The sequence below is a fragment of the Lottia gigantea genome, assembly GCF_000327385.1.
Source record: "Lottia gigantea unplaced genomic scaffold LOTGIsca_72, whole genome shotgun sequence".
Taxonomy (NCBI): domain Eukaryota; kingdom Metazoa; phylum Mollusca; class Gastropoda; family Lottiidae; genus Lottia; species Lottia gigantea.
In genome coordinates this window covers 1,409,006-1,435,251 of record NW_008710427.1, presented here as the reverse complement: position 1 = coordinate 1,435,251, position 26,246 = coordinate 1,409,006, and the positions used below count along the sequence as shown (strand labels likewise).

At 31.0% G+C, this 26,246-nt stretch overlaps 3 protein-coding genes across 3 annotated transcripts; 1 reads left to right on the top strand and 2 right to left on the bottom strand.

Moving 5' to 3' along the window:
• Nucleotides 1-11,181, bottom strand: LOTGIDRAFT_131014 (hypothetical protein; the record flags this gene model as incomplete). The annotated part of the gene is made up of 22 exons (XM_009066023.1): nt 1-90; nt 318-513; nt 1,144-1,304; nt 1,626-1,847; nt 2,219-2,356; nt 2,603-2,683; nt 2,847-2,968; nt 3,297-3,391; nt 3,487-3,583; nt 3,833-4,001; nt 4,267-4,465; nt 4,712-4,866; nt 5,099-5,210; nt 5,914-6,197; nt 6,436-6,622; nt 8,272-8,391; nt 8,615-8,811; nt 9,481-9,645; nt 9,826-9,947; nt 10,197-10,453; nt 10,705-10,817; nt 10,951-11,181. 22 exons carry the CDS (start codon nt 11,179-11,181, stop codon nt 1-3), a joined length of 3,513 nt encoding a protein of 1,170 aa, XP_009064271.1.
• A 1,974-nt stretch (nt 11,182-13,155) lies between these two features.
• LOTGIDRAFT_131084 (hypothetical protein) lies at nt 13,156-20,771 on the top strand (the record flags this gene model as incomplete). Its single annotated transcript, XM_009066022.1, has 9 exons — nt 13,156-13,252; nt 14,387-14,467; nt 15,344-15,480; nt 18,604-18,732; nt 18,924-18,968; nt 19,094-19,273; nt 19,697-19,889; nt 20,300-20,367; nt 20,493-20,771. 9 exons carry the CDS (start codon nt 13,156-13,158, stop codon nt 20,769-20,771), a joined length of 1,209 nt encoding a protein of 402 aa, XP_009064270.1.
• Nucleotides 20,772-24,738: 3,967 nt separating this feature from the next.
• LOTGIDRAFT_168155 (hypothetical protein) lies at nt 24,739-26,205 on the bottom strand (the record flags this gene model as incomplete). Its single annotated transcript, XM_009066021.1, has 1 exon — nt 24,739-26,205. One exon carries the CDS (start codon nt 26,203-26,205, stop codon nt 24,739-24,741), a length of 1,467 nt encoding a protein of 488 aa, XP_009064269.1.
• Nucleotides 26,206-26,246: the final 41 nt, after the last annotated feature.

Here is a 26,246-nt window from a genome sequence, read left to right as displayed (position 1 = left end):
TTAACTGGTCATCATTCTAGGAGCTATGTTCATAGACATCAATTCTTGGAACAGTAATTTACAGGCATATGGTATACGAATCTGTGATATCTGAAATTACCAAAAACAATAAATAGAACAATCAGTGATTAAATTAATTAAAAAAGTGATTTTTGTCACTTGCAATTAAAGCTCTGAATAGATGGTTTTGATTGAAATATTTAAAGGAATTGTATTTTACATATTCATATTATTTAATTACCCTTATGTTTAGATTTATAGTAGAAATCATACTGTATCATATGCCTACAATCATGAAAAAATGCATACACACTTACATGAGTTTTATTTTTACAACCACGACATTCAAATGTTTGATTTCTAAGATTAGCTATAGCTATTAATCCACAGAAATTACAAACATGTACTCGATAGGGATCTGAGGCTTCAAATAATCTTTCTCTTAAAAACTGAGCTGCACCATGAGCAATCTGACAATCTCGTTCCATTTCACCAAATCGTAGACCACCATCACTAAAATAAAAGGCCAAATAACAGATTTGAAGATAAAGAAATAAGAAATGAAAAAAAAAACTGCTAAAGATATTGTCAGGGACAAATGAACAATGAAATTTTGGGAAACTTGCTTCATCAAATATCAGGTCTTCCTGGCTGCTGCATTATGGGAGGCCTTACTATCAATGTAAATGAAAATCATAGATAGAGAAATGAGCGTCACTAATACACTGTGAAAGATAGTGGACCACAGCTCTTCAAGGCATGTGGATGGTAAAAACGAAACATCCATTTTAAGTTTAATCAAAATCAGTTGAAAACTAAGAGAGTAATAGCATATTCAAGATTTTGGGTCAAGGGCAATAACTCTGCTTCTAATGATCGAAAATAGCTCAAATTCAAACTTGATCTTCGTTTTATGAATATGTATACACATACCGAATTTCATTTGATTCCATCAAAAAATCTAGTTTTAACAAGCAAATGTTGACGGACGGACCGACAGGGGTGCCGACAATATACGTCCACATAGAGAGATGTGGGCATATAAAGACAATGACCATATGATCTTATGTGTTCAAACTTCAAACCAGATACAAGATCAAATTTTGACTAAAAATATCCAGATAGAAACATAGAAAACCTTACCGTGATCTACCTTCCATTGGTTGTCTATTTAAGATCTGTAATGGGCCTCTGGCACGGGAATGTATTTTATCATCTACCATATGTTTTAAACGTTGATAATAGGTAGGACCCAAAAATACCTGAGCATTTAATTTACGCCCAGTAAATCCATTATATAATACCTAAAAATATATTGCATCAGATATATACATAGATCTATGATTGCTCCAAAAAATATTTTTTCTCATTTTAGACCACAAAATCATTCATTTTGACAGTCAAAAATTCTTAAAAGTTTGTTCTTTTGTGGATGACAGCAGGTGTCTTCCATTCTCAACAAATATTCAGTGTTATATTTTATCCTGCAGACAAATTCTGTTTTGCTTTGTGGAATCATATTGATCATAGTAATTGATGCCAAGTTTGATCAAAATTTAAAATATTTGTTGATTTTAAAGATGTAGTATCCTTTTGAATGTAAAGAACAATTGAATTCAGCCTACCTCATTGCCTCTCTGTTGATAGCCATATTGATGTAACAAATTGGATATTTTCTGTACATTAACAGTATCATTAAATGGTGTAGCATCACCAATTTCTCCTTTGTTAGCCGCCACCTTCCCTTGTAAACATTCAATTAAATGGCCAATAGTCATACGACTAGGAATAGCATGAGGATTAATGATAATATCTGGTGTTATACCTTCAGATGTAAATGGCATGTCCTGAAAGCAATCAGTATAGTGTTAGAAATTATTTATTTCAATGATTCTTATTCAATAGATAAACAGCATCTCTATCTTTTCAGACATCATTTATATTACTGAACTTTTCGATTATCAATAGCTTCCATTATTGTTTCTCTTTCTCGACTTTGTATCTATATTGAAAAGACATCTAAATATCTTAGCTCTTATAGATTAAAATTAAAGAGAATAAAATACTTAATTCAATGTTCCGATGTACAACATTCAATCCAAAGAGAGAAGGAATTGTTTGGGCGTTTACTTCTGGCATAAATTAGATTGCAAATTAGAATCTATATATTAATTAAATATAATATACATGTATACTTCAAAATAATTCATATCCATACCTCTTGTCTATAGGTTATACCACAAGTACCTTTTTGACCATGTCGACTAGCAAACTTATCTCCTATCTGTGGTTTCTTTACTGTTCTTACTCGTATTTTACAGAATTTATAACCATCATTATTTATAGTAATCATAACCTAATAATAAATAATAAAAAAAGGTATCACATATGGCTTGTAGATCGTTTAAGATTTTATGTCAAATGCCTTACATTTAGAAATCACTGTTTTGCAATCACCTAAAAAAACTTGTGCATCATTATATCTTGATTTCATCTGATTTACCACCAGCTCTATTTGAAAAATCCAGATACTCCAAAAATATCATCCAGCTGGTAAAATGAAAGTCTCCAAGATCTGACTCTGAAAACATGTGATATTTACCTGATCGATAATACCAGTTTCACTTCTTCTCATAAATACTGAACAATCTCTTTTACTAAACCTAGCTGCTGTACCTTCTAACTATAATATAAATACATACTAGTATATAAATAACAGAACACAGATATTGCATTTTAGCATGGAATCTAGATTTTTCTAAAAGCAACAGGTATATAGCTATCCCATATAACATCAATGTTAGAGGTGCCCATTTTAAACATCAATCATAACTTATATTAATTACCTCATCTTCATTAGCAGGTAACGTAATAGTTTTACCAATTAATACATCATCACCAGACACTCTGGTACCTGGTGCAATAATACCATCTTCATCAAGCTTATCATATATAGCTGCTCTCATACCTAGAATTCAACCAGTAGTATTGTTAACTGTGACAGACAGGGAATAGGTATTCGAGCACATACAAGTATGATAAAATAAACATTTGTTGTGGTCGTAGTCTATTTTTTTTTTTTTTTTACATACCCGGTATGTTACAATATATTACTGTTTACAATTTATCAAACAAAAAATATAATAAAGAGTGCTCATGTTTGTATATTTTATTCTAATGTATATATTCACAAATATCACACCATATCAGGACATTGAGTTGATAATAAAAGTTTCAATTAAGGTTCAGTATAAAATCATAATACAAAACATATCTAAGTGAACATAGAAACTAACCTTGAACAAGCTCTCTGGTAGGTTTTTCAAAAATTTCTTCTTGATCCAAGCCCTTTTTAGATTCAGAATCTTTATATGATCGGAAGAAAAATGATCTAAAAACATATAACATTTATTTTTAATACTATTCTGCTTGTTTGTTCTTATAAAGCTTATGACAGGAATCTAGAAAACAAATAAAACTTATTACCTGAAATATCCTCTATCAATAGCTGAACTATTTAAAATAACAGAATCTTCTTGATTATAACCAGAATAACAGGCAATAGCAACTATAGAATTAATACCTAAATTTATATAGAATAAAAAAATAATAAGCAAACAACCTTTTGTGTGCTAGAACTAGCAGAAAACATTAACTCTACCAATAAATAAAGAAATAAATTGTAGTCTTTGAACACACAAAATGATTTTACAATATATTTACTAGTCTATATTTATCATGTAATGATTGATTTTCATTAGTTACCATATGAAACAAACATATACAAAAAACTCAACCTGATAAAAGAAAAGATTTGAATAAATTGATTTACCAGCAGGCAACTCTCTGAATCTTAAGTACTCCATAGAACGTGTTGTAACCAATGGTTTTTGAGGATAAAATAATCCATGAGCTAGCGTGTCCATTCTTACATGATAATTTGTAATATAGAAACCCATAGCTTGTTTCCCCATAGCAGATTGGTATGTATTACGGGGAGACTGAAAAACAATAAAACAATCATGCATTCTGTGAAAAAGTTAGACATAATCAAAAATTGGAATCGTAGCAGGATTGAATTGGTTTTGTGAAATTTTCAGTAATGATTGACTCTCTGTGAGTTCAAATACAAATCAAAAGTTTTAAACCAATTACTGCATATAAATACAATAAGAGTTTGACAAAATAAATGTGTGAAAACAAAATATTTTCAAGATGGGTTTGTGATGTTGCATTTTGACTGTCATGACAGTGTGATGTACCTACCTGATTGTGATCAGGAAATGGTATAATAGAAGCACAAACACCTAATATCATAGCAGGATGGATTTCACAATGGGTGTATGTTGAACAGTATTGGGCTTCTTTCTCAGCTAAATCATCTGGTGTCATAGCTAACATAGTGGTCTCTTCTTCTAGTGGATCTATATATTCTACTACACCACTAGCTACTAAATCTTGCCAACTGAATAACAAGTAAAGGGAAAAACCATTCAGTACAAATCCCAATGTTATGAAAACAAATTACCTACAATAATCAAATATTTACTTCGTCAATGCTATGTACTCTAGTATACAATATCTAAATCACAAGTTTTAATTAAAGACAAGTTTTCAGTTGTTTCTTGATCTTTCCAAAGATCTAACAGAACATATAACATAATCAGCAATAATCAAAACTCTAAGACAGTAGTGAAAACCGTTTACTGACCTATAATTGTTATATTCTCTCAGTTTGAGTTGTTTAATATGACTTTTCTTTAACAATAACTTCATATTTTCAACAATTAATAATGGACGACATATTCTACCAGCATCAGTATAAATACGTATCTCTCTTTCATGGAAATCACGAATCATACACACCTACAAAAAATATAATTGTGTTGTGGAATGGAATGATAAACATAAAAACACTTGAATATTCCAATGAAATTACTCTATTTTATCAAGAAATATCTTTCATTTACCATCAATGACATATGATTTGCAGAAGGAAGTAACAAACAGACTCAATGCCCATTAAATAAATTGAATATTTTTCTGAGATATGTTGAAGTTATAAAAGATATATTAAATGTAATATTATTGGACTGACCTCTGATACTATAATATCCATCTCACGACGTAGTTTACGTAATGTACTCATTAACTGATCAGGATCACGATGTATTCCTACCCAACAACCATTAACAAATATCTTAGAGGCACTGAAAAATACAATAATCATTAACAAATAGCTTAGAAAAACTGAAAAATTAACAACCACTAACAAATATCTTATAAAAACTGAAAAAATACAACAACCACTAACAAATATCTTAGAGGCACTGAAAAATACAATAATCATTAACAAATAGCTTAGAGGCTCTGAAAAATACAATAATCATTAACAAATATCTTAGAGACACTGAAAAAATACAACAAACATTAACAAATATCTTAGAAAAACTGAAAAAATACAATAATCATTAACAAATATCTTAGGGGCACTGCAATATATAACAACCATTAACAAATATCCTAGAGGCACTGAAAAATACAACAACCATTAACAAATATCTTAAAGGCACTGAAAAATACAACAACCATTAACAAATATCTTAGAGGTACTGAAAAATACAACAACCACTAACAAATATCTTAGAGGCACTGAAAAATACAACAACCATTAACAAATATCTTAGAGGCACTGAAAAATACAACAACCTTTAGCAGATATCTTTTTTCAAGTTTTGTCAAGAGTTGATCCTTCAAGAGTGTTTAAGAGCAATTGTGGATGGACCAACAGACATGGGTGACAGGAGTATAAAAAGCTACTTTTCCAGATCATTGCCAAAGGGTTTGTATAAGGAAGAATCCTTATGTAGTTGTAATCCATGTATGGGTGTTTCAAGTAACAAAAAAACTTACTCTTGGATAGCAGATGGTGCTACTTCCTCTAGATTTTCCATACTCCATTCTTCCAAAAATTCTAATATAGGTGAAGGTTGTGACCCCACAGAGATATACGCCATTAAAGCTAGATTCTTGACTAAACCTACAGCAGCGCCTTCTGGTGTTTCAGCAGGACAGATCATACCCCATAAAGTATTGTGTAATTGACGTGGTCTGGCTAGTTTACCATCTCGACCAATAGGTGAGTTCAGACGTCTCAGATGTGATAAGGTGGAAGCAAAAGTCAGACGATTCAACACCTAAAAAACAATAATTGATTCATTCACATCTGACATCAATTTCATGAATTCTCAATTTGAATACAGAAAGCAACTCATTTGATTTTGTGATTTGAGTCTTAAGTATACATTCCTGCATTAATTCATAAATGAAGAAAATCTGCTGGAAATATTTAAAAGATAAATCTTTGAACCTCTGAAAGCGACTGATGGCATTGGCAGAACCAAATAAAATCAGTTTGTTTCATTTACGACATACCTGTGATACCCCAGCTCTAGCTTGATGAGCTTTTTTCTGATCACCCCAATTACCAGTAGCTAGAGAATATTTCAAACCATCTGTAATAATTCTAGTTTTTATAGCTAATTCCATATTAAAATCTTTACCACGATCTATAAACTTCTGAGCATACATTCTTACTTCTTTCATCAAGTTTCGGAATAATCTAAAATAATCCATGATAATGATTCTGTTAAGATTTCTGAATTGATGCCAGGTCCGATAACATTTGCCAACACAGGTTATTAACTGTCCTGTCATTGTGTGCCTTTCAGGACTTTCAGGATTTTTGTCCCCTTTTCTGGTTGATTCTAACAGAGAGAAAGACACACAATACAAAGTCTCTCTTGAACAAGAAGACTTGAGACTAAGTTAAAATTTAATTAAGGAATTACCTGAACATTTTTTCAGTTTATCGATGTATAAACAAAAAAAACCTGTGTACACTATAATTAAATCAACTTGAATACGTGTTTAAATATTTATGTAATGTAACAACAACAATGAACTAATGAACTGATAAATTTTGTTATAAAACAATAATTTTTTGTTATTAGACTGTTGTGTCAATAAGATGGTATATAACACACTAGAGAACAGCCAATCAGCAATAAGTTGGTCACCCTATTTATAGTCTACTGTCTCCAGCATGAAAGATGAACGCTCAATCATTGAAAGACGAATTGTAAGTCCAGAATTCATGATATTGTTGGAATTTGGAGTGTGCACATTCGAGGGAATTTGGAAATACAGTGGAGCCGCTTTTATTCGGTTACCAATAATCTGGAAAACCTGATATCCGCACGCTTTTTACCGGGAACGGAATATTTACCATGTAAAAGTAACCATTAATCCAGAGCTCCAGTTTCCAGTTGCGCACGGCTGTGATTGGGAACCAATTATCAAATTCTATAGTAATTACTATTCATCATCCAGTCGCGTTTACTGTGAGTTCTTCTAACTGGCTTCCGGATTAGCGGTATTTGCGTTGCGTGATTGGTTTTTAATAAATCCTCATTATGAGATTAAGCAAATAACTTAATCATCACGTTTAAGCTATCTTTCGTTCGATCAAACCCGAATACCATTTATCATTCAGTTATACTTCAATGTCATCTTTGGTTCATGCCTGAATTCTAATATTGATACGGAACGCATCAAACTTTCGGATCAGTATTATTCAGTATGACTCATTGATCGGTGTATAATAATTTGTTATTTGAGAATATGTGGTTCAATTCAATTTTTCATTTAGTCATACCCGAATTCCATCATGACTCCGGAACACATCAAACATTTATGTTTATATATTAACGAATCCTAATTTTAAGGAATGATATTGTTATTACTATACTATGATAGTGAAATAAAATGAAAAATTATAAACAATCGGGGTTCTTCACAACATATTGGCCCTATAAAGTACAAACATGTCTATCACGTGTTGCTTACGTGACACTTGCTAGGTTTCCTAATAGGAAGGGATATAACTCTAGTTATGGAATGGCATGTTTCAACTATCCGCATGATTTTAATTTTTTTTTGTACGGTCATCATTCAGTGAAATGTCAATTTCGGCTCTGGTAACGTTCGAACGAAAGACATCGCCACCATGTAGTGGCCACCTCAATCAAACTCAATGATAAAAGTAGTCCATTAAGGGGTGGAGCTTATATTTACGTGATACCGTGTAAACGGAATTGTGATTTAATTATTCAATATCATTTATAAATCACATTACTGCATTTTGTCAGAAAGCTTATATCCTTTATTTCATCATTCACTGCTCTAATTTAAACAAAAGAAAGTACCTACCCCCTAAATAAGAAAGCCAATAATGGCCCAGCTAAATCTAATCTTTTATTACCATAATGATCTCGATCATCTACTTCTCTCCTTCCTAGAGCTGCTAATAACAATCTATGTACCATATACCTACAATTAATTCCAACATTCAAAACTATCATCTTGCATTCAAAGTTTGGTATGATTACTAACAGGATTTTGAATATATCTAGTTACATCTACGGTTGAAATGTAAATTGACCTTATTTCTTAAAGAGACAATGAACAAATATTAACATTGACATTGAAATAGGTCATTTAAAGGGAGGATTGTCTATTGCTTGACAAAGATTTTATAGCAGAGAAAGCTTACCCTAAGAAATACGCCTTCTTAGTTTCACAGAATTCTGATACACCAACATGAGGCAACATTTCTTTCTGTAGAATTTCTTTAGCATATTTAATTCTCTTTTCTTTAGTTACACCAGGTCTGGCTCCTCTAGCACCAATAAAATTTAGAGCTACATTCTGTTCTTGTATGACAAAAGCTTCATCTAAAGAGGGTTTGACCTAAATAAGATCATTGATTATTTACATTTTATTGTCACTCTGCAGTGAACCTGTTTGAAAAATTTGCATTCATTTATCAATGAACAAGATATTTCCTTAATGATCTCAAGATGATGCAACAAATTTCGGTTTCAAAGTTTGTGTTGAATATTTAAGTAATTTTTTGGTCTTATAGATAAACTTTCAAAATGTAATTTCATTCATTTGTAAATAATTTTGTCAGCCCAGCAATATAGGGGCCAGGCTTAAAGTTAATTGAAGTAGGTACCATGATAGGCCTAACTATATTATTGCAATAATTTTATCCTTAAAAGTATGGTGATTCCTGAAAATTATTGAATGCTATGTAAGATTTGAATGTGGATTTTTTTGCGGTTTTTTTCACGTGTTAATAATGTGAAAATTCTTGTTCATCAACCAATGAATGCAAAAAAAACTACTTTCAATCCTTAAATGATTGGGTTTAGAACTCAAGCATTTTCCCCAAGTATTAGAGCTACATCCCTTGACATATGGAAATCAAAAAAAGATAAGGCTAATGTTCCTTCATTGCTTACTGAAAGGTGTTGCCCATTTTCATTAGCAGAAGAATAGTACGTTAAACCCATTTCTTTTCATTTTCAAAATTATTAGAGACATTTAATCAACTAGAAAGTATTTCAGACTTACCATTTCCATCATCTCTGGATCATCAAAATCATAAATAATATGTTCTAATATATCTCTATCTGATACAAAACCTAGAGCTCTAAATACAATAATAATAGGTATTTCTTGTTTGATATATGGTAATATACCAATAATACGTTGTCCTATAGCACTCTTCTTAGCTCCCTGAAAATAATTTAACATTTCAGTTGTTATTACTATTACTAAGTAGTTGCAAATAATATTTGACTAGGACTATAACTAATAGGAAATCAATTCTGTTGAAATAAAGTATTTGTTTGAAAGTATTGCACTTGTTCAAGATATGTGAAAAAAATAGCACTCTTCATTATAAACTATACTTACACCACCACCTCTAGCCATTAAATTAACCCATAAGGTACTAGTGGGTCGAGATGAATGTTCTAAACATGATCTTAATTCAGTTTTAAAAGCATATTTGGAATCTTTCTGTTGAAACACATATACTGAAATAAATTTAAACCCCACATAAAAATTTACAAATCATGACCAATAAAAGTGATTAGAACTATCAGAAAAGACTTATGCAAACACACTGGCATGGTCTTCCGAAACTAGATTCTCTTGATAGCATCATCCACTTGTGATTATCAATTAAAAATTTAACACATATTATTTATTATTTGTATGATAAGCTCAATCAATCTGTAAACTCTACCAGTATGACACATGAATCACAACAAAGCTATACCTACCTGTATTGGCAGCCATTTTTTCCTGGGCAATAAGAACTTTCTCAGATCCATTAATAATAAAATAACCACCAGGATCTAATGGGCATTCATTTAATTCAGTTAAATCACGATCAGTCAATCCACTTAGTAAACAATAGGTTGACCGTAACATAATAGGTATTTTTCCTATATAGGTTTTCTGATGTAATGTCTGTACTTTATCTTCACCCTCTTTCTGTACAGTTTTAGATATATCAACATATAGTGGAGCAGAATAACTGAAAATAAAACACAAACAAAGTCTAATTAACATAAATATACGCTCATTCCATGATTTTTTAAAAGGCAGCCAATTTGCAAACTTGATCCTCACATGGGATCTCATGAATCTACGCAAGCAAAGAATCTTTGATCAAAAACTCTACATGAAATCTTTAGTTTTTATGATAGCAAATTGTGAGCTATATCAAGTTTCGCATGAGAATTGAAAAAATTGTAAAGACAATAATCTAAGGTATAAAATACTTACGTAAGATTTCTCAAACGAGCCTCATTTGGCATCATAGGACTAGGTGCACCATCTTTTTCCCAATGGGTTGGTTTTGATAAATAGATCTGTTCAAATTTGAGCTCATATCTAGGCTAAAATAAAGAAAATTTCAAAAATTCAACAGAATGGCTTTATTATGTTCTATACAGGAATGCAGTTTAATGACCAATTATCGAAAAATGTCTGACAAAGATGGAGATAAATAAGTGATAAAAATGTACTCACTGGAGTTTCTATTACACCAGATGTATGTTGAGACTCAGCTTGAAGATCAATGGTTGGTGCATCTTCTACAATTCTCTGTACAGACATTTGAATAAACTCATCAAATGAGTCCAATTGTTGTCGTACCAGGCCTTTCTCATCAAAATACGAACTGATGACAATCCAACAAGCTTCTTGCCACATGTCAGTGGTAATTTCATCACTCTCCTCCTCTCCATCCACATCATACATTTCTAAAACAGTCAAGGATAAGCAATACAAAAATGATCTGTATGAATTACTCATTGTCAAATTCTAATGCCCTAGGTTCAAAACTATTGCTTCAACCATTTTTGTAAAAATATACATTTTGTCCACTTTGGTTTAGAATCGCATATACCTCTTAGAAAGGACATAAAACTTAAACTTGGTAAATAAGAGTATATATTCATATGTGAAATTGAACTTGCCAGTTGCCATGACTAATGAAAAGAATCTCTATTTAACATGATTTAACGAATGTTAAACTAAGGGTGTTCAGTCAACTCATCTAAATGTCAACTCGTCAACAAACTGAGTTAACTTGTCTACATCCTCGAGTTAACTTGTCAACAACCTTGACTTATCTCGTCTACAACACTGAGGTTCAGAACACTGAGTTAACTCGTCTACACAAATTATTGAAATAAAGATGTTATATTGAAAACTAGTGGTGGTTTTGTTTTAATAACGATCAAACGATCAGAAATATCTTTATACATGGCTTCGGTTGTGAGCTATTCAATTAACGTAGATCAGCGGTAAATAAATATTATGATAACAATTTAACAAACCAATCATTATAATTACCAATAAAAACCCAATACTGATTTGAATATGATTTTTCACCCTTCACATTTGTAAGAATAGGCCAAGAATTTTACCATTTTGATCTGAAATCAGATAAGGAAAATTGCATCTTTTCAGCATATGGATTGTTAGTAATCAAATGAGTTACAAATTAACATTATCTTTTTTTTCAGTCCCCTAATCTCTTAATTAGTTTATTCAATTGCTTCAATTTACAATTACTTCTAACAAGAGATGTAAACAAATATTACTAGGCCTACTAGCCTACTGTACTTGGCCTATTCGAATTTCGATACCATGTCATTATTTGCCGAATGGCAAATCGTTCAATTTCATTGTCTCCTCTTGATCAGAACTCTTTTATAATGAAGGTAGTTCTTGTATATGAAAACACTTTCCCCATCATATTTTTGTTGACGAGTTGACTTGGTAAATATTGTAGACAAGTTAACTTTTGTTGACGAGTTCAACAACGAAATTTTTTATGACGGGTTGACATGTAGACGAGTTGACTGGTAATCAAACTAAGTACAAGACAAAAGTGGTTTTGGCCAAGTACTCATTGATTTACTTCAATAGAAAGTGCATCTGAGTCATCAGTTAGCAGTCCTTCATTCAAAAACACCAAAAAGTTAAAGCAGAACTCTTTCACGAGCAGATAAACAAACAGCTTTTTTTTTACATATGTGCCTGTTGAGCCATTGGAAGCCTTCTCTTTTTTTTCTTTTTTTTTTTATATAAGTTGACACTATTTTCTTCACATTCCCCATATTTTATTTATATTGACAGAACATCAACACTTGATCACCAAGGGCCTATGAACTAGTCTAGAGTAGATAAATAACGATGTATAATTTATTTGTGATTTCTGACATTTTACTAGTAATGTATAAATTGAGGTCGAACAAAAGTATAGGTACGGCAGAGTGCCACTTGTAACAATACCATTCTACGGTTATGCAGTGTTTTCTTTCACCTCGACATAATTTTATGAACTAGTTTGTAAAACAGCTACAATCAAAGAGAAACAATTTGAAATGTAAACAGTAACACTTCCGGTGATAAAGACCACTGAATTATACCAAATACACACCTTCATCGTCACCATACATATTCAATGGAGACAAAGGGATCCTTCAAAAAATAAATAATTGTTCTCAAGGCCTCTAAATCTGCCTCTAATCGCAGATGTCGCTGGATAATTCAGGTGAGCTTTCAGGGCGATCGCTTTTTCTCCGCCATTTACGACGGAACTCTTTAATATTAAAAATCATTAACGTCCTTCACTGAACAACTTCCGGTAAGGGAGTGAACTATTCATAAACAGCTGAAAAATGTCAAAATTTTGAAGTCTCTCAGCCAGTTCAACGATTAGCTATGGAGCTTTACCAAACAGAATCTCATTACATTCTCTTAGACAATGAATTCAGTTTATGGTGTAACAGGCAAACAGGATCACTTGAACCTAAGCGAGGTAATGGTGTTGTCATTTTGACATTGTTATTCATTCATGAAAAATGAAATGAATTATTTTGTATTATTTCAAAAATCCAATGATGATTTGAGTATTACCAGCAAAGAAACATGTGAATTTTGGTAATCATTTTCAATTTTAATTTTGTGGTTAAAGAATTAAAAAAGTTACTGGTAACTGGCACTGACATTTTTTAGCAAGATTACTATATTTCGGTAGTGGTAGGCCTAATGTTAAGATTTGATAAGCCATCTGAATTATTTTATAATAAATTGTGCAAAGATCATAAGTTGACACGAAGTTATCAAAGCTAATTAATTAATCTTTCTTCTTGTAATTAGTTAACTGTTGATATTGAGGTCAGTCAAACCAAGTAGCCTATGCCATCACTATCAGTGTAAATGGGTGTGTCAAATATTTACATTTCTAATAAAAAAATAAATTTATGACAAAATTCTTACTGATTGTAGTAGGCTTAATACTGATTACAATATGTCAAAACATATCCCCGTTTATACCTCGCTCCCTTATCATTGAATTGATGAGACTGGTTTACTTCTTCAAGATAGTGACATCATATCAGGTTATGAAATTTACGCTATCTATACAAAAAATTTTCATACAATAGGAGAGGAGTTGTATGTAATCATAAAATATTCATGTGTTTCCATATTTCATACAAGTACATGAAAATTACTATAATCAGCATGTAGATTGGTGGGTTTGAAAATCATGTCACATTATAAATATTTATTATGGTACCTTGGTCCCAAATACGAGATTTACTTATAACAATGCAACACAGTAGAAATTTATTCTAGTTAATTACATGTGATGAAAAGATACCATTGTCCTGGAAATTTTTTTTCTGCCTTTATAAAGACTTGGCAGTTCAGTGCTTGAATTTATTGAAATATTTGTAACACTTTTGTTTATTGTTATTAATGGAGTGATAAAAATGATCTGATAGAATTATTAAAAAATATTTTGGACTCTATTTATTCACTTAAATTTGAAATTGAATAAGTTTGATTTTAGATGCTGAAATTGATAGTTAACATGTAAGCAGGTATTGCAATTAGATCAACACTATAGACGTATCTGTATTGTGAAGATTTTTGATTTATTTCTTAGGAAGTGATCTATGTTCAGCATGGAACCCTGTATGTATGGGTTTGTGTTATGGGATTATTGGAAAGATAAAACTTCATCCAGGTATGATATTTATCTTTGTATATAAATTTATGAAATTGTTGTGAATTGATACCTAATCTACTTCTTTTGTTAGTGAGAAGTATTCCCTGGCTATGCAGTGAGGGCAGAAGTCATGAATGTCCTCTTTTGCACTGATTTTATTATTTGATATGTAGTTTGATATCATAGATCCTCAAAGTTTGGAATCAACCACCTTACCTCTCCTTTTCTTTCTACTCAGACTATGACCCCAATTATTAGATTAAGCACCATAAGAGAAGTAATTTTAGACAGCGAGTTAAGAGATCAATAAGTTAGAGATGATAATACTAGGGTTTAATAAATATATACATCACTATAGGGCCTAGACGCTATTGTCTTTATTGATTATAACTCTAGCCATCAGTCACTTCTAGTATACATCTATCATTAATTATCACTTGATAAACTTTTTATAGATAGTTCTATCGTTGGACACAAAATTGGTCAGCATCCAAGGACAAAAAATTACAACATAAAGAATTTTGGTTAATGCATTGTATTCAGTCATAAATAAATATGAAACATTAGTCAATGAAGATATCAACAAATGTAAGAGAAAAAGTCTTAAGGGCAAAAATGTTTCAAATTTGATTCTTTTTACCAAAGGAGACTTTGACCCAGGTTACAGTGAAACCCATCAATGTTTTTAAAACATATCAACTAGAATGAATGAAAATATTTCTCAACTGTAGCTGAATAATGACCAATTTTATTAACATTATTGACATTTATTTGTGGTTTTTATTTGATATTATGGTGAAAATGATATTCTTAATAGTCTGATTATTATTCTTAGATTTAGTATAGCAATTTTCTGGTATAAATCATATTATAAAACATGTTTTCTGATTTCAGACTCAAGTTGGGCATTGTTGTTAATAAAACAGAGAAGTTTAGTTGGAGAATTAGCTGAAAAGCATAAAATATTTCAGATAAATAGAATAGCTTTATTACCATTAAATACTGCAGACCCAGTTGAGTTAGATTTAGAAGTAGGTATCTTGTTTGGAAATAGATAATACCCCACTCTAGTGATTCATTTCATTCAATTGATGACACTTCATGGTACTTAAATAACTTGACCATATAAAAATTTGAAGTTGTATTATCAGGGTAATTTGGTCAAAGTTGTATTATCAGGGTAATTTGATAAAAGTTATATTACCGGGGCAATTTGGTCTAAGTTATATTAATTAATAACTTTATTCACAATCTCTCAAGGAGACATAAGAAATTATAAACATCATCAAGTGAAACAATAAGGTTATTTACATAATATGTACGAATACATTATTTACGATTCTTTAACTCATAATGATAATAATATAATTTTAATTCTCTACAGTTAATTCTCTTAAGTACTACATCAATCATTTTGAAAATTCAATGAGGATTATTTTTACAAATTTACATAAGTTTATTAGTTTGACACCTTTACAAATAAATAATTCATTTATTTTGATGGTAGAAGGGTTTCGGTAGTAATAGCTAGTAATGAATTTCACTCTATATTTATCTAGCTTAGAACATGTGAATATGTAGTGAAATTCATCACCCAAGTCACCTGAGAGACAGAGTGTGCAGGTTCTCAGTTCTCTAGGCGTATTTTGAAAGATGCCTTCCTCTATAGGGAGTCTTTTACTTCTGCATCGTAATTTGCTAAATGCTATCCTAAGTTGGGGTGGTAGTTCTACAAGGTAATTTTCAAGATGGAATATTGACTTAATTAGACGGTAGTTAATACATTTGTTACTGTTATTTATAGTACTTAGCCATGTTTGTATGAATTGGTCTCTGAGTTGTGTTTGGACTGTGTACTTTAACCATTGGCCATTGATGCATTGTGCCTGTGTGCTCCAAACATAGGAGAGCCCAATATTATCCAGACATTGACTAATACTATTTAACCAATTATAGTTGTCTCGTGATTGGAATAATACCTCATACAGAGTTCGTGATAGTTTCGTCATAGGACTACTAATTATTTTATGCCAATAAATGATCATTCTCGTTTTTACAGTACATGATAAAGGGTAGATACCCAGTTCCCCATATACCATACAGCATGGGGTAGACATTTCTATATTCATAATCATTTTACAGAATCTTAGTTGCAACCGTTCAATTTTTTCAATATTTGATTCAATAGCTCCCCATACTTCACACCCATATAACATAATTGGTACAACTAGTGTCTGAAATAAATGTAATTGAGTATCTATGTCAAGGTTTAGTTTTCTACTTTTATGAACAAGAGAGAACATAGCTGCTGATGCCTTTGATAAAAGGTAATTGATTGATTTTGAGAATGATCCATTATAATTAAACTTAATCCCCAGATAAATAAATTCATTAACTGTTTCTAAGCATTCATTTCCAAAGTATATTACAGGTTCATTCCTTACCTTACCCCGGGAAAAAACCATAACCTTTGTTTTTGTGGTATTAGTTTGGAGTTTCCAAGTCGAGCAATAGTCAAGCATTCCAGTAACCCCTGTCTGCAGTTCTAATTCTGATTCTGCTAAAAGAATAGTGTCGTCAGCGTAAAGCAATACAAATAACTTAAGATATACACCAACATTTTCAAAGTCTGATTCCTTGATATTAAGACCCGACTAACATTTTGACAAAAACAAAGACAAATCATTCAAGTAGATACAAAATAAAAGTGGGGATAGATTTTCTCCCTGCCTCACACCGATGGAACAGTCAAATTCTTCTGACACAGTTTGATTTACCTTAACTCTAGATTTTGCCAGCTTATAGATATTTAATATTACTCTAAATAATTTTCCCTTTATTTCAGATTCGAGCACTTTCTGCCATAGCTCAAGTCTTGGGACAGAATCAAATGCTCGTCTGTAATCAAAAAAGCAGGCGTATAGGCGTTTACCTTGTTTTAAGTACAGATTAATGAGGCAGTTTAGGTTGAAAATATGGTCGAGGGTAGAATGATGTTTTCTAAAACCTGTTTGCTCGGGGTTAACAATATGTTCTGATTCTATATAGTTAGCTAATCTGGAGTTGATAACAGTAGTGAACAATTTACACAGACAACTTATGATTGTTATTCCTCTATAGTTGTTTGCATCTGTCTTACTGCCCTTGTTCTTGTAAATGGGATGTATAAGACCTGGGTAATGATCAGGGTAATTTGGTCAAAGTTATATGATCAGAGTAATTTGGTCAAAGTTATATGATCAGAGTAATTTGGTCTAAGTTATATGATCAGAGTAATTTGATCAAAGTTATATTACCAGGGTAATTTGATCAAAGTTATATTACCAGGGTTATTTGATCAAAGTTATATTACCAGGGTTTTTTGATCAAAGTTATATTACCAGGGTAATTTGGTCTAAGTTATATGATCAGAGTAATTTGATCAAAGTTATGTTACCAGGGTAATTTTATCAAAGTTATATTACCAGGGTAATTTGATCAAAGTTATATTACCAGGGTAATTTGATCAAAGTTATATTACCAGGGTAGTTTGATCTAAGTTATATGATCAGAGTAATTTGATCAAAGTTATATTACCAGGGTCATTTGATCAATGTTATATTACCAGGGTAATTTGGTCTAAGTTATATGATCAGAGTAATTTGATCAAAGTTATATTACCAGGGTTATTTGATCAAAGTTATATTACCAGGGTAATTTGATCAAAGTTATATTACCAGGGTAATTTGATCAAAGTTATATTACCAGGGTAATTTGATCAAAGTTATATTACCAGGGTAATTTGATCAAAGTTATATTACCAGGGTAGTTTGATCAAAGCTTGATAGGTGTAGCTCAATCTCTAATATTTTTACATATAAATTCAGAATGTGCTGTTATGGTTTATCTTGTCTGACTGGTCTATCTGACCAATGCAATATGTTACTGTGCATCCATTGTGTGTCTATCTTTTAGACTGTGATCCTTGCTTCATAATGCTGTCTATCATTTTACTTGAAATTTTCTTATTTTCTTATAGGAATGTGTTTTGTGGGTATTTTTTGTTCGCTGTAAACAATATTATTTGTGTTAACTTGGTATAATTGTTCATCATTATTTGCCTGTCGTCTTTAATTAGATTTTATTGAGAGTTTAAAGAATTTTTCTTTTTTCAGTTTTGTAAAACTCATCATTTTGGAATCAAGAAATCTGAACAAATCACAAGACCAGAATTATTACAAAAACCTCTACTTAAAACATGGCACACTATTAAATCAGCTGCTGAAAATGTCAAACCAAAAAAGGTATGATCAGTTGTTTCTTTCATTTCATATTGAAGATAAAAATGCAAACTTTTAACTAACTTAGTAACACTTTTCTTCATGTTTACCTTCCATTAGATAATCACTTGAATAGTGATTATCATCAGTACTACCAGTATTTAGTATAGACTACAGTATGGTTGGTAATGTAATGTCAATTAATTTTTTTTTAGAAAGAAATAAAAGACAAAGAAAAGTTTGAAAGAAGAATATTAGATGTAAGTACAATTTTTAAGTTAATTATTGCCAAGTTGTTGATACTTTAATAGCTTGGAACGAAATAAACTCTTGTGTTCATCTTTATATACAACTTCTCCCTAATAGTCACTATTATTTTTTATAGGAATTAATCAAGATGTTTAATGAAGAAGAGTCGTTTTATTATAGTGATAAATATGATTTAACATGTAGTTTACAACAACAACATTCTACACAGTACAATGAATCATTACCGTTATTTAAACGTTGTGATCAGAGATTTTTCTGGAATAAATATCTTATACAAGAACTCATAGATTTCAAGGTAAATATTGAAATAAGATTACAAAGGGTATGGAAAATCATTATTGTTATTTATTCTGTAATTGGTAACACAAGAACAACATTAATTAGTGGAGAGTTTGATTTGCTGGTTTGTTACCTCAGTGCTTTTATCTACCAGCCTTGTATGGTGTTGACATATACTCCATAAATACAATTGACATCTTGAAGAAAGCTGAGCCCATTCTTGTATTTAGATTGAATTTTTTCAGATTATCCCTATTTGTTTCAGATCATGAATTCAGCAGTTGATACATTTACGGACTTGTTTCAGCTCATGTTAGAATATCATGTCATTCTGCCTCAATCCCTAATAGTTATGTAATGTTTGTAATTTATTAGTTTATATAGTTATAGCAATGCAATATTGTCTATTACCCTGATGATTATTTATTACTTTTAACAGTGTGAAGAAATAGATTTAGCTGATCATTGGATTGTACCAATAGTACAAGGTTATATACAGATGGCGAGGTGTCAGATGGATTTCAGTGAGAATGTTAGTCCTGGTGATTCACCTGGTGATTATGCCTCATCATCAGTTGAACCATTAAAATATGATATATGGTTACTATCAAGAAGAAGTCGACATCGAGCCGGTAGGAATAATTATTGATAGGTTTCCTTGCCTTTTTATTATTTTGAATATTTGTTTAAAATGCCCCTTGAATGAATCACAAATTGCTGCTCTATGTTTATAAACACATACCAGGATGTTTAAAATGAAAATATGCATTTTGATAATAACGCGTTGAATACTGACCACCGGCCATCTTTTATATTAGAGATTGTTATCTTGGTACAGTGTACTGGGCAGAGGGCACAAGTTTACACAGTCACATGCTTTTGTTATTCATTGTCATCTTCAATGATCCCTTTTAGCTATTTACATTAAGACGCTGTTTTCCTTTGGTTGTCTTCTCTTACAACAGATACATTTACAAAAAAAGATATTTATTTAAATGATATGAACCATATGAGTATTATTTAGGTTAAAACATTTTTCCAGGTACAAGATCCAAAAAAAGAGGTTTAGATGAAACTGGCGCTTGTGCTAATTTTGTGGAAACTGAACAAGTAAGTGGTGCAAATATTGAAATATACTTAACAATGTATTCTAGTTTATTTTAATTAATTAGGATAATATGGATATCCATATTTATAAATATATTAAAAGTAAAAAGTTGAATCTTTTTTTGTAGATAATTGAATTTTTTCCTCATCTGGTTTCATTTGTGCAAGTTCGAGGTTCAATACCTGTATACTGGAGTCAAACAGGAATCAAGTATCGTCCCCCACCAAGACTCGATAGAGGTAGTTATTTCCCTTTAATTACAAATTATACCTTGATTGATTCAACTTTAGTACAACTTATATACACATACATGAGGACAAACATAACATTGCTTGTAGTTTTTTATCCTATACAGAACATTGAACTGGATATATTCTTTAGCAATGTCTCAAGTCAATTATCTTGAACATCATACAAACACGTCATTGTTTCAACCATCTTGTGTTGCATACACTTAACATAAACAACTCTACACCTTATTTTTAATGTTTTGTTCAATTATTACTGTGGTAATCAAAAGCTTCTTTGCATCTATATATTACGAGAGCTTATCTACATACATGTGTACAGGTCAAGAAAAAAAATCTGGAGATTTGCCTTGAAAGTCGGGAGATTTTTCCAAAGCGCTTAAATTCATGATTTTGAATCTTCAAATAAGTTATCTATTGGATTAACACCCTCTTCAAATACCTGACAAAACTTGATTTACATAGACATAATCTTAGTAATGTTAAGATTAGCAATGTTGCCCAGAATACCCATGATAATGAATAAGACAGATCACAGAAAATGGAAAATTCAAACAAAAAATCAGGCCAATTTCTGTCGCACTGTCCCAATTTTCAGCCATGACTGCCCTTTGCCTATCAGATACTATCAGATAGACTCTTATATCCTCTCATTTTAAGTATGATAGATACAATAACCTGCTATCAACCTGGATCAGTTTATTGATTATACATGTATAATGGTATTACAATACAGAAATTCTAAAATTATAATACAGTCGTGTATGAAAAACACCATATGCATCAAACAATTACAGAATCTATAAGTGTATGTTTGATATTTTTTTTTTTAGCCCACTTCAGTCTTGTTTAAGTAGATATATGTGATAATAATATTATTATTAAAATATTTTTTTCTCATTGCAATTTTTTGTATTTAATATAATCTGTAAAAGGCATATTATAATGTCTGAACTGAGCAATTAATTGAGTTTTTTAACAACAGTTTATCTATTCCACAGGATAATAACATGTAATGTGGTGTAAATTTAATGTTTTTGTCTCATTTTATGACATTAAATATTGTCCAGTGAATATTTTCATTTTGTTTTTATCTCTTTTATATAATTTGTTTTTTAAAATACATTTACAGGAATGTAACTAGTGTCCGTTATAATTCAATACTTGCCATTTAGGTATTCATAGATGTAATTTTTGTCTGTATTGTTTGACACTAAATGTGTGAATTGTAAAAAATTATTATATGTCCTTCATCCTCATAAATCTAAGCAGGGATATTGAACTGCAAAATGTTGTATTCGATTTGTAGTTGTCAGTAGTTGTCTTTCCCAATAAGAACAGTTTTTGGGTAGGTTGGGCTCATGATAATCACACCAAAGAGCACTATTTCAGTTTTTATTTGTACTGCTAAAGAAACCTATGAGCACCAGTATTAATAAATTGGTATGTATACTGAGGATCATTTTACCATGGAATCTAAAATTTTACATTCTCATCTGAAGATGGTGTTATCCACTTAAATTGGAATTATGCAGTCAAAAACTTGTTAAGATATCAAGAATGGTTTCTGTCTGGTTAGTTGACTGGAGATGAACAATTTTGATAAATGGGTGTCGACCAAGTTTAGATTATTTGGCATGGAAAATGAATGGCTGAAACATGTGTTGGGAATAATTTGAAACAATTTAAGGGAAATATGTGTCTGGGCTAGAATTTAATTGTCATTGGATTTATTGAAGTCATTTTTATTCACCCATTTCCCACCGTCCTCCGTCCCTCCACAATTATCTGTAAACACTCTACAAGGCACAATTCTTGACTGATTTCAACAAACTTTGGTATAATTGTTTGTAATCACCCAAGAATGAATCCTATTAAAAATCAGAAAAATCGAAAAAATATTAAGTATGAGTTATTGCCCTTGTTCTTGAAATGCGCAATTCTTGACAGATTTTGATGAAACTTGGTGTGAGTGTTTATTTTCAGCCAAGAATGAACGCTATCAAAGAAGAATCGAAAAATAATTAGTATGAGTTATTGCCCTTGTTCTTGAAAATGCGTTCAATATTTAGCTTGTAAACATTCTACAAGGCACAATTCCTGACGGATTTAGATGAAACAACTTGGTATGAGTGTTAGTAATCACCCAAGGATAAACCCTATTGAAAATCAGAAGAATCGAAAAATATGTAGTATGAGTTATTGCCCTTGTTTTTAAAAATAAGTTCAAGTTTTAGCCTGTAAACACTCTTAAAGGCCCAATTCCTGACAGATTTTGACGAAACTTAGTAATATTATTCAGCATTGCCTCGAAAAGTTCAAAAGAAGTGTATGACTGAAGGTTAAATATTTCATACTGGTGATTGTTACTGTACTGCCAAATATTTTTATTTAAAATCAAAGCTGCCAGGGGGCATATATTACCTTGCCTGGCAAGCTATCTTATTTTTATTTGTTTCTATCTTTGTTTCATTGTTTTAGTCCTATATACCAGGTCATCTCATCAATTGAAGTTGAAAGTATGATGGTTCACTGTTTTTTTTGATTTAGCACGAGGCAATGAACTTTAACCAACCAAAACAACCTTTTTGTAAGAGAAAAATGACCCATACTCATGTATTAATCACGAGTTTAACTTTACAGAAGAGTGTGGATTGTCAATAACGTAACATCATTGAATATTTACTCCTGATACAAAATAAACACGGTAGAAATATGTAATATTTACAGGTTTGAAGATAAAATTCTTCTGTTTGTGTTAGTCTGAAAAATCAAAGGAAGCATAATGTGAGTGGTATATTATATTAAAGATATTCCAAATAAACAGTGACTATGAGTAGATTTCAGGTGAAAAGGTTGTTAATACTGAGTATTACATGATAATACTAGATATCTAGAGACTTGCTGAGAATCCAGTAGAGACTCATCTCTGTTAATGCTGTGGATTATCTTCTTTCAAATAAGACACTATTGTTATTGATGAAATGAAAAACAGTTGGACTCTTTAAACTTTGCTGATTTTCATTTCTTATAGAGATATAGTTATCTGAAAATTTGCTGTAGCTCATGATCTGTAGCAATGTTTAAAATCAGATTCTCCTTCAATTCAACAAAACTATACCAGGGAATTTAGGCTGTGGTCTTTGACTCACTTCTGGGTCGTTATTAAGTCCGTCCACAATTGGCTTGTGAACACAATAGAGGCTACAGTTTTTATCTGATTGGTGTGATCATTTATATTAATGAGATCTTGGTCAAGTTTGAAGTGACAATCTTTCGATCAACGGAATTTGAGTTATTGGCCTTGACGCATCAAAATTTGTAATCAGGGCGTATCTTGCTAGGCAACCACTTGTTTTGTTTTTTACTCTTAGCAACCAGTCTTAAATGTTTTTGTTGTTTTGTTTTGTTTGGTATCATGAAAACATTAATAAAGAAATTATGAACAATGGCTGCCATGAGCAATAAAGCTACTGAATGAGAGGGTGGATCTTTTTTAGATTTAACTCTTATTACATTTTTACAATTTAATCATTCTATTATATTTGTATTTTATAGTTATAGATCTATTTTAGTAAGTTTTATTACATAGCTGTGTTTAGTGCATTTTAAAGAACATTAATAAGATATTTACATATAATACAAGTGGTAATGTAATATTTTATGAAAATAATATATTCACTAAATTGATCTGTTTTGTTTCAAATTTAGTACCACTATAAAAATTTCTAATCCAAACAGACTGCTATATCAACTGTAAATTAAGTTTACTTTAATTTCTTTCAGAATTTAATTTAATTTCTGAGTTTAATTACAGGTTAAGTTTATAACCAGTGGGTAATTTTAATGCTGTTTGTGTTTCTATGTATAAAAACCTTAATAATAACATCACTTTCAAATAAATTGTAATTTCAAAAGATAAATATTGCTTATGGAGGGGAAGAAATTATCAAACTTAATCACTTAAATTTATCGTTTGCAATTACAATATGTTTGAAATGCATTTTATTCAGTTCAAAAAGCATCTTGATTGCCTTTAGCACATTGTAATTTCAGATGAATGGGTGTTAATTAATTCATATAAAAGAACAATTAAACCTTTAGAAATACTAACAAAAAGATATTTTATTTTCTGTTACATTGACACTTAAACCAGGACAAAAAATACATCATAATTACATTAAAAGGTGGATGAAAATATACAATTAAAATTGGTGATAAAATTTGAGGAAGTCTTTCTATCAGATTTAGACAGTACAAAACAATAAAGTCAGTAGAACACTCAGAACACGAAGACAGATAAAATTGAAGACAAAATTTGGGTAATGAGAGGAACTGATAAATCATAATCAAAACTAAATATACATTTATCAAATGACCATTTTCTTCATATTCATCAGTATAGAATTCATTCATTTCATAATCAGAAGATGTGATTGATTTCTTAAACCATGCCTTCTTGATTTTAGTCAGGAAATAGGGAACATTGCTTATTTTTGGTCTTAATGCTGTACTTGTTTGATAATCTAATATATGGAAATCTATTGAATTATTATCTAAATCTCTTCCCTCTTTCTCTGGATAAATCCCATCACCTTTTCTTCTCTTTTTCCTAAATTTATTCTTTTCATGATGAATTTGCTTGATTTTATCAGTGAAGTGATCAGTGGTTTGAGTATTATCTAAACTATTAGAGCGATTATTGGGAGTAAAATGTGGGATTGAGTTTATGTCACTCTGAGCTGATTCCAGTTTTTTACTACCACCATTTTCTTGAACATCATTAATATCTGTCAAACTCACTGATTTCACGTTTAATCTTCTAACCGTTTGCTGATTTTCATCTGATTTTGTCTTCAGAGACTCTGTAGTGTCTTTTTTCTCAGAACTTGTCAACTGTCCAATATATTTTTCATTAATATTTTCATCACATGTACTTGCCATATTGTCATGTTGTCTCAATAACTCATTTGACTTCTGGACTGACTCAACTCCCAATTTCTTTACATCTAGTTGTAATGGATCTGCACTGGTGTCATCAGGTGATCCAGAATTTGAGTTTCCATGCCAGGATTGAACCTCATCTAATTTAGCTTGTCTATCGTCTGCTCTAGTCTTGTTTTGTTGTGTATGATATTGAATGATATTGTGCCAGGCTTCAACAGGAGTAGATGATTGAAATTGTAAAGAGTCACGAATGTCTGGTAAACTAGGTCTTTGAAATCTTTGCAATCCATCATTTGATAATGAGGTCACATCAGCTGCAGAAAAACTTGATTTTCGATTTATTTTGGTAGTGTAATCTCTTATATGATTGCTGACAATTTTTTGCTCATTTTGTGATTTGATTGATGTTATTGCTATTTTTTGCATCAATGGATAAATTGTACAAATTGGTGGCAGAGTATTATTTGGTCCATCATTAATCTTTTCTTCAATCTTATCACGCCATGCTGCACTCCATGGTGTCTTTGGTCGATTTGATTCCACACAGCTTAAATCATCTGTCAGTTCCGGACTTGCCTTATCCAACTGCTGAGTTGTAATTTTGTTCTTCTTCACATAGTATTTGAAGTTAATAAAAAGCCACATGTGACAAAATAATAGGAATGAGAAAATCAATGAGAAAATGC